Source organism: Scyliorhinus torazame, chromosome 4, assembly GCF_047496885.1.
Source record: "Scyliorhinus torazame isolate Kashiwa2021f chromosome 4, sScyTor2.1, whole genome shotgun sequence".
NCBI classification, from domain to species: Eukaryota; Metazoa; Chordata; class Chondrichthyes; order Carcharhiniformes; family Scyliorhinidae; genus Scyliorhinus; species Scyliorhinus torazame.
Genome location: NC_092710.1, coordinates 118,469,229 through 118,483,314, shown reverse-complemented (window position 1 = coordinate 118,483,314; position 14,086 = coordinate 118,469,229). Strand labels below are relative to the sequence as shown.

General features: G+C 44.7%; 1 protein-coding gene across 1 annotated transcript in view; it reads left to right on the top strand.

Annotated features, from left to right (window-relative positions):
• The window catches only part of elp3 (elongator acetyltransferase complex subunit 3), a 178,182-nt gene that overhangs the window by 90,212 nt on the left and 73,884 nt on the right, over nucleotides 1-14,086 (top strand). Inside the window, exon 10 of the mRNA XM_072498551.1 lies at nucleotides 11,948-12,141. Coding sequence (XP_072354652.1) covers nucleotides 11,948-12,141 — 194 coding nt within the window. The remainder of the gene's footprint in view (nucleotides 1-11,947; nucleotides 12,142-14,086) is intronic.

The following is a 14,086-nucleotide window of genomic DNA, read 5'->3' as shown; positions in this document are numbered from 1 at the left end:
ATCCAGATACTCTGACAGTGTATTCACATCATATGTTTAATACCTGCGTAAGAATGGCTTTGGCTTCACATCGGTGCTAAACCTGTTGGAAGTAAATGGGGAGTCAAGGATGGATTTAACAGGTGAATGAGATGAGATTGTTTTCCCAGGAAGCTTATTCTACTTTTTTTCGGTTCTAAGCCAGGCTCTGACTCCAGTTTCAGACTGTACTGACACTTTAACTGCAGCGTTGTTTTGAAGTGAGACTGCTTTGCACAGGTGTTGGCATTCCAGCATGATTGGCTTGTCCAGATTCTGATAACAAAATGGACGTAAGCAGTGTCATCTGCACTGGGGAAATGTTAGAACTGTGCGCTGAAGTGGAAGAAGACTTGTTTAGGATACGTGGGGCTGTCTTTGTATAGTGGAATGAGAGATGCCAAATGCTGTAATTTGAAACCAGATGAGTGAGTCTTGCTCCTAGTAAGAGAGACTTGTCAGGTCCAGTAGTTAAGGAGGATCACTGTTGCGCCTTTGTAGCTGGGTTTGAGTTAATTGCTCCAATGGACTTTGAGATCTTTTTGACAGCTGTAAATGTCGCAAGTGAAATGATCCAAGTGGTCGTGACTTCAGCTCACTGAGGGGAATTGTCCTATGAAGAGAGACTGTGCAGGCCTCTATTCCCTTGAGTTGACAAGAATGAGACGTGATTTCATTGAAACATAACATTCTGAAGAGACTTCACAGCCTAGGTGCTAGGAGGTTATTTTCTCCTGGCTGAGTGAGAACTAGGGTTCACAAATTCAGAAAAGGTATTGAGCGCGTCAGACCTAAACTGGGAGAAATCTCTTCAATCAAGGTTTGAGAACCTTTGATATTCTATACCTCACAAATCTGTGGATGCTTAGTCGTTGAGCACATATAAGACGGAAGTTGATAGACCGTTGGACGCTAAAGAGAATCAAGGAATATGGGGATTGTGTGAAAGGTGGAATTGAGGTAGAAGGTCATTGATGACTTAATTGAATGGCTAAGCAGTTTTTAAGGGCTGAATGGGCTACTTCTCCTTTTTCTTATGTAATCCTTTTGTAATAAAGGTTGCCTTTTGGCAGCTAACATAAAAAGGAATCTCTAAGTCTTCTATGAGCATATAAAAAGAAAAAGGTGGTAAAAGGAGGAGTAGGGATGATGAGGGATCAAAAAGGGAATTTACACTTTTGAAGCAGAGGGTATAGATAGATATTCAATGATTACTTTGCACCTGTCTTTATCAAGGAGGAAGATGCTACCCAAGCCATGGCAAAGAGATCATTCAGAAAGTATAAGGGTTATAAATTGGAAAGGAGCTGGTATTGGATGGGTTATCTATAAATAAAGTTTATAAGACACCGGGACTGGATAAGGTGCACCCAAGGATTCTGCACAAAGTGAGAGTGGAAATTAAGGAGACACTGGCATAATTTTTTAGTCTTCTTTGGACTTCGGGGTGGTGCCAGAGGACTGGACAATTGCAAATGATACACCCTTGTTTAGAAAAGGGTGTAAGGATAACTTCTAGAAACAATAATTCAGGACTAAGTTAGTAATCGCATGGAAAAATGTGATTAATTACGGAAAGCCAGGATGGATTTCTTAAGGGAAAATCATGTTTAACAAACTTGCTGGAGTTTTTTGAAGAGGTAACAGAGAGGGTAGATGAGGGCAATGCCTTTGATGTGGTCTACATGGACTTCCAAAGGCATTTGATACAGTGATGCACAACAGACTAGTGAGCAGAGATATAGCTCATGGAATAAAGGGAATAGTCGCAACATGGAAACAGAATTGACTAAGTGAAAGGAACAGAGATTAACAGTTAATGGATGTTTTTCCGTGCTAGAGGATGATTTGTAGTCAAATTTCTCAGCGGTTAGTTGGGATTCTTGATTTATGAATGACCAGAGCTTGGTGCACAGGGCACAATTTCAAAGTCTGCGGATGATACAAAACTCAGAAGCATTGTGAACTGTGAGAAGGATTGTGTAAAACTTGAAAAGGGCATAGACAAGTGGGTGGAATGGGTGGACAGGTGGCAGATGAAGTTCAATGCAGAGAAAAGTGAAGTTGTTTGTTTTGGCATAAGGGACATGCTATAAAATAGGGGGTGCATCTCTAAGGGGGATGGGGAAGCTGAGAGACCTGGGTGTGTATGTGCATAAATCATTGAAGGTGGTAGGACATGTTGAGAGCGCAGATAATAAATCATACAGTACTCTAGGCTTTATTAACAGAAGCATAGAGTACAAATGCAAGTAGCTTATGTTGAACTTGTATACGTCGCTAGTTGGACCTCAGCTGGAGTACTTCATCCAGTTTTGGGTGCCGGACTTTGGGAGGATTTGAAGGCATTGGAGAAAATGTAGAAAAGATTCACGAGAATGGTCCCTGGGATGGGGATCTTCAGTTATGAAGATAGATTGGAGAAAGTGAGATTGTTTTCCTGAGAAATTTGATAATGGTATTCAAAATCATGAGGGGTCTGGAATGATGGGGATAAATAGGTAGATAGGGAGAAACTGTTCCCACTCATGAAAAGATTGAGAACAAGTGGGCACGATCTAAAGTAATTAGTAAAAGAAGAAATTGTGATATGAGGAAAAACCTTTTCATGCTGTGAGTACTTAGGGTCTCGAATGCCCTGCTGATTAGTGTAGTGGAAGCAGGTTCAACTGAAGTATTCAAAGAGAATCAGACTGTTAATTGGACTGCACCTACCGATCCATCCCCCCCGACTGCACTTCGGAAAATCGGACCATAAGACGGTGCTCCTTCTCCCAGCATACAAGCAGAAACTTAAGTGGAAGAATCTGAGGCAACAGATGAGCTCCTAGGCGACAGCTTGGAGTCAGTGAACTGGTCCATATTCAAGAACTCAGCGGCCAACTTAAGAGTATGCCACCATCATCACCGATTTCATCAGCAAGTGTGTAGAAGATTGCCTGCCAAACAAGGTAGTATGTACTTTCCTAACCGAAAACAATGGTTTAATTGGGAGATTCACTCCGTACTCAAGGCTAGGTCTGAGACGTTCAAGACCGGCGACCCTGACCTATACAGGAAATCCAGATACGACGTCCACAAAGCCGTCTGGGACGCCAAGAGACAATACCAGACTAAGCTAGAGTCACAGACCAACTACGTGGACTCTCATCAGTTGTAGCAAGGATTAATCAACATAACGGGCTACAAAACAAAGCCGAGTCGAATCTCCGGCAGCAGCGACCCCCATCCCCGATGAACTCAATGTCTTCTATGCTCAGTTCGAGCAGGAAACCATCAAACCGCTGTCAACTACCCCAGCAGCCTCGGACAGACCTATACTTTCCGTCACAGCTTCCAAAGTCAGATCGGCCTTCTTGAAAGTGAACCCTCAGAAAACAATGGAGTCCCTGGTCGTGCACTGAGATCCTGCACGGACCAACAGGCGGGTGTGTTTGTGGACATCTTCAACCTCTCCCTACTCCGTTCCGAAGTTCCCATCTTCTTCAAGAAGACCACCATCATACTGGTGCCAAAGAAGAACCAGACAACGTGCCTCAACAACTACCATCCGGTGGCCTTGACATCTATCATTATGAAGTGCTTCGAGAGGTTGGACATGAAACATATGAACTTGATACTCCCAGAATGCCTTGATCCACTTCAATTTGCATACCGCCACAACCGGTCCATAGCAGACACCATCTCCTTGGCCCTAACTCATCCCTGGAGCATCTGGACAACAAGGAGTCCTACGTCAGACTTGTATTTGCTGACTACAGCTTCGTCTTCAACACCATAAACCTGGTCAAGCTCATATTAAAACTCCTAAAACCTAGGACTTGACTCTTCCCTCTGCAATTGGATCCTTGACTTCCTTTTTTTTTCAAGAATATTTTATTGAAAATTTTTGGTCAACCATCACAGTACATTGTGTATCCTTTACACAATAATATAACAGTATAAATAACAATGACCTGTTTTATAAACAAATAATAAATAATATATAACAAAAATGAAAACTAAAACTAAATGGCAACTGCCTTGTCTCAGATAAACACTCTCCAAAAATATGGTTTAACAATCCAATATACAATTATTTATAGCAACGACCTATACATATTATACATATATATTAATAACCCTGAGACTCCTTCTGGTTCCTCCCCCCCCCCCCCCCTCCCCCCTGGGCTGCTGCTGCTGCCTTCTTCTTTTCCATTCCCTCTATCTTTCTGTGAGGTATTCGACGAACGGTTGCCACCGCCTGGTGAACCCTTGAGCCGATCCCCTTAGGATGAACTTAATCCGTTCCAGCTTTATAAACCCTGCCATGTCATTTATCCAGGTCTCCACCCCCGGGGGCTTGGCTTCCTTCCACATCAACAGTATCCTGCGCCGGGCTACTAGGGACGCAAAGGCCAAAACATCGGCCTCTCTCGCCTCCTGCACTCCCGGCTCTTGTGCAACCCCAAATATAGCCAACCCCCAGCTTGGTTCGACCTGGACCCCCAATACTTTCGAAAGCACCTTTGTCACCCCCACCCAGAACCCCTGTAGTGCCGGACATGACCAGAACATGTGGGTGTGATTCGCTGGGCTTCTCGAGCATCTCGCACACCTATCCTCTACCCCAAAAAATTTACTGAGCCGTGCTCCAGTCATATGCGCCCTGTGTAACACCTTAAATTGAATCAGGCTTAGCCTGGCACACGAGGACGATGAGTTTACCCTACTTAGGGCATCCGCCCACAGCCCCTCCTCAATCTCCTCCCCCAGCTCTTCTTCCCATTTCCCTTTCAGCTCATCTACCATAATCTCCCCCTCGTCCCTCATTTCCCTATATATATCTGACACCTTACCGTCCCCCACCCATGTCTTTGAGATTACTCTGTCCTGCACCTCATGCGTCGGGAGCTGCGGGAATTCCCTCACCTGCTGCCTCGCAAAAGCCCTCAGTTGCATATACCGGAATGCATTCCCTTGGGGCAACCCATATTTCTCGGTCAGCGCTCCCAGACTTGCGAACTTCCCATCCACAAACAGATCTTTCAGTTGCGTTACTCCTGCTCTTTGCCATATTCCAAATCCCCCATCCATTCTCCCCGGGGCAAACCTATGGTTGTTTCTTATCGGGGACCCCACCAAGGCTCCCGTCTTTCCCCTATGCCGTCTCCACTGTCCCCAAATTTTCAAAGTCGCCACCACCACCGGACTTGTGGTGTATTTCTTCGGTGAGAACGGCAATGGGGCCGTCACCATAGCTTGTAGGCTAGTCCCCCTACAGGACGCCCTCTCCAATCTCTTCCACGCCGCTCCCTCCTCTTCCCCCATCCACTTACTCACCATTGAGATATTGGCGGCCCAGTAGTACTCACTTAGGCTCGGTAGTGCCAGCCCCCCCCTATCCCTACTACGCTGTAAGAATCCCTTCCTCACTCTCGGGGTCTTCCCGGCCCACACAAAACTCATGATGCTCTTTTCGATCCTTTTGAAAAAAGTCTTCGTGATCACCACCGGGAGGCACTGAAACACAAAGAGGAATCTCGGGAGGACTACCATTTTAACTGCCTGCACCCTCCCTGCCAGTGACAGGGATACCATGTCCCATCTCTTGAAGTCCTCCTCCATTTGTTCCACCAATCGCGTTAAATTTAACCTATGCAATGTACCCCAATTCTTGGCTATCTGGATCCCCAAGTAACGAAAGTCCCTTGTTACCTTCCTCAGCGGAAAGTCCTCTATTTCTCTGCTCTGCTCCCCTGGATGCACCATAAACAACTCACTTTTCCCCATGTTCAGTTTATATCCTGAGAATTCTCCAAACTCCGGAAGTGTCCGCATTATCTCTGGCATCCCCTCCGCCGGGTCCGCTACATATAACAACAAATCATCCGCATACAGAGATACCCGGTGTTCTTCTCCTCCTCTAAGTACTCCCCTCCACTTCTTGGCACACCTCAATGCTAGTGCCAGGGGCTCAATCGCCAGTGCAAACAGTAATGGGGACAGAGGGCATCCCTGCCTTGTCCCTCTATGGAGCCGAAAGTATGCAGATCCCCGTCCATTCGTGACCACACTCGCCACTGGGGCCCTATACAACAGCTGCACCCATCCAACATACTCATCTCCAAAACCAAATCTCCTCAGCACCTCCCACAAATAATCCCACTCCACTCTATCAAATGCTTTCTCGGCATCCATCGCCACCACTATCTCCGCTTCCCCCTCTGGTGGGGGCATCATCATTACCCCTAGCAGCCTCCGTATATTCGTATTCAGCTGTCTCCCCTTCACAAACCCAGTTTGGTCCTCATGGACCACCCTCGGGACACAATCCTCTATGGATCCTTGACTTCCTGACCCATAGATCACAATCAGTAACGATAAACAACAACAACACCTCCACGATAGTCCTCAATACTGGGGCCCCGCAAGGCTGCGCACTTATCCCCCTACTGTACTCCCTGTACACACACGACTGTGTGGCAAAATGTGGCTCCAACTCCATCTACAAGTTTGCTGATGACACGATCGTAGTGGGGCGGATCTCGAACAACGATGAGTCAGAGTACAGGAGGGAGATAGAGAACCTAGTGGCATGGTGTAACAACAACAATCTCTCCCTCAACATCAGCAAAACTAAGGAACTGGTCATTGACTTCAGGAAGCAAGGTATTGTGCACACCCCTGTCTGTATCAATGGCACAGAGGTGGAGATGGTTGACAGCTTCAAATTCCTAGGTGTGCACATCACCAACAATCTGTCCTGGTCCACCCATGTCAATGCTATGACCAAGAAAGCACAACAGTGCCTATGCGTCCTCAGGAAACAAAGGAAATTCAGCATGTCCACAGTGACTCTTACCAATTTTTACAGATACACCATAGAAAGCATTCCATCTGGCTGCATCATAGCCTGGTATGGCAACTGCTCGGCCCAAGACCGCAAGAAACTACAGAGTCACCGCCCAGTCTATTACGCAAACCCGCCTCTCATCGATTGACTCTGTCTACACCTCCCGCTGCCTTGGGAAAGCAGACAGCATAATCAAAGACCCCTCCCACCCAGGTTATTCTCTCTTCCAACTTCTTCCATCGGGCAGGAGATACAAAAGTCTGAGAACACGTACTAACAGGTTCAAAAACAGTTTCTTCCCCGCTATTACCAGACTCCTGAATGACCCTCTTCTGGGCTGAACTGATCTCTTCACATTCTCTACTGAGCAGTTCTGCACTCCGTGTGCTCATCCGATATATATTTACATTGTGCATTTATCTTATGTCCTATGTTTTTCATGTATGGAACGATCTGTCTGCGCTATACACAACAATACTTATCACTGTACCTTGGTACAAGTGACAATAAATTCAATTCAATTCGAAAGGAAAGAATTTGCAGCATTATAGGGAGAAGGCAGGAGAACAAAACTAGGTGAGTTACTCTTTCGGAGAGCTGGTGCAGACATGGTGGCCGCCTCCTGCTCGGTAACAAATCTGTAATGGGCAAATGGTAATGGGATTTAAAAGTTCCATTCCTTTAACAGTTATATTACCGAGACTGATTAAAAATTAAAAAGGAACTTAAAGTAAAATGTAAGAAATAAGAGATGGAATAGGCCATTCAGCCCTTCGAACCTGCACTGCCATTCAGTAATATCATGGTTGATCTGGTCATTGCCTCAGTCCCACTTTCCTGACTGCCCCCCATAACCTTTGACTCCTTTGTAGATAAAAAAAACTGTAACCCGATTTGAATATATTCATTGACCCATCCTCCACTGCTTTCTGGACTAGAGAATTACAAAGATTAACCACCACCTGAGAGAAGAAATTCCTCCAGATCTATCGAGACCCTTTATTCTGAAACTGTGTCCCCTTCTTGTAGATGTCCCCGCAAGGGGGAAACATCCTTCAGTATCTACCCTGTCAAGCCCACTCAGAATCTTGTATCTAAAAAGATCACATTTCCCTCCTCTGAACTCCAGTGAGTGTAAGCCCAAACATCTCGACCTTTCCCCGTAAGACAGCCTCGCCATTCCAGGAATCAACCGAGTGGACCTTCTGTGAACTGTCTCCAATTACATCCGTCCTTGAATGAGACCAAAATTTAATGCAGTACTCAGAAAAAATCTGTACAGTTGTAACAAGGCTTTGCTACTTGTATATCCTATTCCCCTTGCAATAAAGGCTGCTGTGCCTGCATGTCAACTTTGTGATTCAGCCCTGTGTGTAAAAGAGAGTGGCAGTCAAGGAAACTGCTCAAGTGACTGAGGCAATGATACGGTAGGAATCATGAGGAGCGAGAGTCCGAAAAAGTCCAGAGAAAGGAAAGAGTAACGCAAAACACAGGAGGAAGGGGAGGCAGGTAAAGTGGAGAAACATAGTGAACTACCAGGAGACAGTAACAGAGAAAGGGAAAAAGGTAATGAAAGACGTTTCTGTTGAAAGCAGGACTGTGGCAGAGTCCCATTCTGTGAGATCAAGGACGGTTGCAATGTGGATGTTTTGCTTGAATATAATTGACTGAGGGTTCTGTGGAACTTAATGGGTTGTACTGTATTTCATCCAGGCACAGGATTTCTGACACAACAATTGAAAGATGTTTTACATCCCAGAATTTAATTGAAAATCTTTCCTACATTGGTGATGATTAATAACCTAGTTTGGAAGCAGCTGTAAAATGAATGAGGCCCTGCCGCATGAGAAAATACTCAGACCATTGAAAGAGCTTGAATTTGCCAGCATTCTGGCTCCAGTTTAACACAAATGAACTTGACTGAGCAGGGCAAGAACCAGGCCAAGTTGATTGATCTAGAAATTAGTTGGGGTACGTAGGTTTTGCTTTTGGAACGCGGATGACATTGGTTGAGTATTCTGTCTCATAAGCTGTGCTTATGGATAATTGACAGTTCTGACTTCCGAGGTCCCTGGACTCCACTGAGGAATTCTCCCATTTTCGTAAGCTCAGCAGAAAATTCAAATACTAATGGATTAGCTGTGCCTCGCCTTGGCCACCCACGCACGTCCTATCTCAACAAAGCATCGCTAACAAACTGACTCTCCTCTAAATGTCCTGTTGTTTACCAAACTGGGAAGAAATGCGTCCTGAAAAGTGGTTCTATAAACTGGCTGTGAGCCGATTCTGTCGTCATTATGTTTCAAGTTTTGTATGAATTGAGCATCCTGCTGCATCATTTGGCTTCAGTATATTCCAATTTTGGCTTTTTCGGCATGCTCATTTTTAATCACGACACCATTGGTGACAGGCTTTCAGCTACCCAGTCCCTCAGTTCTGGAATTCCGCCCCAAAACCTCTCCGCCCCTCTCTCTTTTTAAGTAGCTCCTTAAAGCCCACATCTATGAACCAGCTTTTGGTTACCTGCCCTGCTATCCCCTCATGTGGCCGTGTGAAGCTTTGTCTGATTACACTCCTGTGAAGCACCTTGGGATGTTTTAATACATTAGAGGCGTTTATAAATATAAGTTGTTTAACCTGTAAATAAATCTTAGTTTTAGCCCTAATGCATTGTTCTGGAGAGGCAACTTCTGCCTTTCAGGAGAGGCAGTGTGCCAAAAGAGGCTTCCCCAGACCCAGCAATAAACATTGGACCACAGCTAGGGGTTAATGGTTAAAACCAAGCATGCCAACCTCATTAAAAATACACAAGTCTTGGTTTGTAGGAGCTTTGATCTGGCTGTCAATGCAAGGTAAAGTGTTGAGAAAATGTCTAGAGTGAAGTAGTAGCAGTGTTCATCAGTGTTAGTGACGTGTTAATGTTTGAGCCACTGCTAAGTTTTGTAACAGGGCAAGAAGCCATAGATTTTTATTTGCTTCTCTCAGGAGATAACATAGCTGCTGCTGGGAGGGAGCATTAACAACCATAATGCCTAATTGCAAAGTGGTAGAATGGGACAAGCTCAATGGACTTTTCCTGTTTATGCGCTTTTATTATTTAACATAATTCACAAACTACAATGTATTTGGCATCAATGAATAGAATCTCTGAGACCAGAAGGATGAACATAAAATAAAGAAAGTATATCATTTCCGATGCTGACATCCCAGTTTCCTTTCTGAGAAACTGAAGTCATTTACTATCACATGCATGGCCCAGTGGAACTTAACCAGGGATATCCAGTAGCGTTGATTTGTTTTACTCTTTTCCTTGATCATGCTTCTTCATTTTTTCCATTCCATGTCTTGTAAATGTTCAGGCCTCTGATACATGGAGACAGATACAGTTGACATTTGTACTTGCACTCAGTGCATACCCACATTCAAGATGGGTTGATAGTGGGAATTTTTTTTAGTTCAATGTTGGATGTGATATTGGGCCTGTATTTTATTGTTTGATGTTGGAGTGCAATTGTGGGAGTGCGTTTTGTCATTTGATTTTGGGGTGTGATCATGAGGAGTATGTTTCTTGTTCATTTTTGGGGTATGATAATGGGGAGTGTGATTTATTATTCAATTTTGGCGTGTGTAATGCATTCACCTTGTTCTTTCCTGCAGCATGATCCTGATGGCTTCAGTTTTTAGGTGGGGTCCATGCACAGCTGATAGGTAGGCTCCAGGATATTGGGTGTTTGGCGTGGAGGTTGCTAAATTTGTAACATTACGGCATATGATATAGAACTCTCTGGATTGATCTTATGGGGAGATGGCAAAGAAATGGAAGATAGCTTCAGTGGAACAACACCCACTGACATGGGCTCAGTAAGCTGAAGTTCATCCTTCTGTGCCTCTCTAAACCAGCTCACCAGTTAAGATGGGATCATTTGATTAGTTCAATTTTAATGAGCCATTAAGGCTATAAATCAGTTACTGTAATTATTCTAATATTTAAATCAAATCGACAACTGACTTCTGTTAGTAATGTGATATTGGGTAAATCTGACATCTCAGACATCTCATTGAGCACTGTTAAATGCAATATCCTCCATTAGACATGCTTTTGATTGTTTGACTATAAAAAAGGGATGATGGCCCAAAGCACATACATCAATTTGGCACAGAGATCATATGTGAGGAGCTGTGTCATGCATATTCCTTCCACAAAACCTGCTCCATTACCTTAGGGCGGCACGGTAGCACAGTGATTTGCACTGTTGCTTCATAGCGCCAGAGACACGGGTTCGATTCCTGGCTTGGGTCACTGTCTGTGCGGAGTATGCACGTTCTCCCCGTGTTTGCGTGGATTTCCTCTGGGTGCTCCAGTTTCCTTCCATAAGTCCTGAAGGACATGCTTGTTAGATTAATTCTCCCTCCGTGCACCCGAACAGGCGCCGGAGTGTGGTGACTAAGGGATTTTCACAGTAACTTCATTTCAGTGTTAATGTAAGCCTACTTGTGACACAAATAAAGATTATTATTATTTCAAAGCTTATCAAAGTAATCTCTGTAAAACATCTTTGCTTCATGAATTACAACTGACAGGTCAGTCTGCATGAATTAGGGTGTATGATTAGTCACGGCAAAACATCATGGGAAAAATTCCCCAAAGTTTTTACATTTGCATTTTTAATGCAATTTCCAGTTCTTGTGCAATGTTTTTCTATGGTTTAGGGAAGGAATTCCAGATTTTGGGACTCAGGTGATTGAAGACGTGGACGCCTACTAAAACATCTCTCCATTGACGTGACAGCACAGTTATTCTGAATGACCTATTGTATGTCATAGCTGGTATTCCCAGCAACCAACAGATTTGTGAGGTCAGAGTCAGGAATGGATAATGAGATTGGGAGAGTGGGGAGACTGCATAGAGTTAAAGCCACAAACTTGGTGTCACCTTATGATGATTCCCGATTTATCACAGCATCTTTACTTGCTCAACCTTGGTAGTGTTCCACTTAGAGTCTGGCCCATTTACATTAGGATATCAGTAAAATGTCGATAACGGTCTCAGGATGGCTCCTCGTCCAGTCAGTTTTACTATTTGTTATGTTGCAGGAATTCTTTGAGAACCCAGCATTCCGCCCTGATGGCATGAAGCTATACCCCACACTGGTGATCCGTGGCACTGGACTTTATGAGCTCTGGAAAACTGGCAGATACAAGAGTTACTCGCCTAGCACACTTGTGGATTTGGTGGCTCGAATCCTTGCACTCGTCCCCCCATGGACCCGGGTGTATCGTGTTCAGAGGTACTTCATAGCAACATCTTCCATCAGCTTCTTAATATTAATGTATTTCTGGGTGTAGCCGTCTGATAGAATATTCCTCGATAGAATACTAAAATCATGCTGCAAATATTGTAAGTAGAATCCATCCAGTTATGCTTTACAATGCAAAATGTGTCCACGCTTCGCTCAATGTTGATTCACGGCTGCATGTGGCATGTTACAAGAGATTAAGCATTCTTCATTTGCATGTGTTCCCAAGAGGTGGCTGCATTTTTCCCAACCAAGACTATTTGCTTGACCTTGGAGCACTCTCAGTAGCCAGGTAGTGCGTTTGATGTAGTTTGGATTTCAGCAAGTTTTTTGTAAGGCCCCTCATGTCAGACTGATCAGAAAAAAGGTCCATGGGATACTGGAGAAAGTGTCAATTTGGATCCAAAGTTAACCCAATAGCAGGAAGCAAAGGTAATGGCTGAACGGCTAAGAAAAATCACAAATGCCCAGTAATCTGAAATAAAGCAGACATTGATGGACGTACCCGACAGGTCAGTGAGCATCTAATAGAATTTACAGTGCAAAAGGAAGCCATTCGGTCCATCGAGTCTGCACCGGCCCTTAGAAAGAGCACACTACTTAAGCCCATGCCTCCACCCTATCCCTGTGACCCACTAACCCTGCCTAACCTTTTTTTTTTTTGGACACTAAGGGCAATTTAGCATGGCCAGTCCACCTAACCTGCACATCTTTGGACGTGGGAGGAAACAGGAGCACCTGAAGGAAACCCACGCACACACTGGGAGAATGTGCAGACTCCGCACAGACAGAGACCCAAGACTGGAATCAAACCTGGGACCCTGGAGCTGTGAAGCAAATGTGCTAACCACTGTGCTACTGTGTTGCCCAAATCTGAAAAGAAAATTTTTCAGGTGGTCAGGAAATGTTTGCTGACCTGCCAATAGGAAAAGGCAGGCTTAATGGACCAGCTGGTTATTTGCTGCCCGTCAGTTTCATAGGTTGGAGGCTATTCAGCCCCATGCATCTGTTCCATCATTCTCTCAGATCACAGCGGATCTGTACCTCAACCCCATTGTTCACTAACCCATGATCCCCATACCAAGTTAAACTCATCAATCTCAGTCTTGAATATTTCAGTTCAACAAAGAACAAAGAAAATTACAGCCCAGGAACAGGCCCTTCGGCCCTCCCAGCCTGCGCAGATCCTTTATCTAAACCTGTCGCCTATTTTCCAAGGATTAACTTCCCTCTGTTCCCCGCCCGTTCATATATCTGTCTAGATGCATCTTAAATTATGCTATCGTGCCCGCCTCTACCACCTCCGCTAGCAAAGCGTTCCAGGCACCCACCACCCTCTGCGTTAAACACTTTCCACGCACATCTCCCTTAAACCTTCCCCCTCTCACCTTGAAATCGTGACCTCCTGTAATTGACACCCCCACTCTTGGGAAAAAGCTTGTTGCTATCCACCCTGTCCATACCTCTCATAATTTTGTAGACCTCAATCAGGTCCCCCCTCAACCTCCGTCTTTCCAACGAAAACAATCCTAATCTACTCAATCTTTCTTCATAGCTAGCACCCTCCAATCCAGGCAACATACTGGTGAACCTCCTCTGCACCCTCTCTAACATCCTTCTGGTAATGTGGCAACCAGAATTGCACGCAGTATTCCAAATGTGGCCTAACCAAAGTCCTATACAACTGTAACTTGACCTGCCGACTCTTGTACTCACTACCCCGTCCGATGAAGGCAAGCATGCTGTATGCCTTCATGACCACTCTATCGACCTGCGTTGCCACCTTCAGGGTACAATGGACCTGAACCCCCAGATCTCTCTGTACATCAATTTTCCCCAGGACTCTTCCATTGACTCTATAGTCCGCTCTTGAATTGGATCTTCCAAAATGTATCACCTCGCATTTGCCTAGATTGAACTCCATCTGCCATTTCTC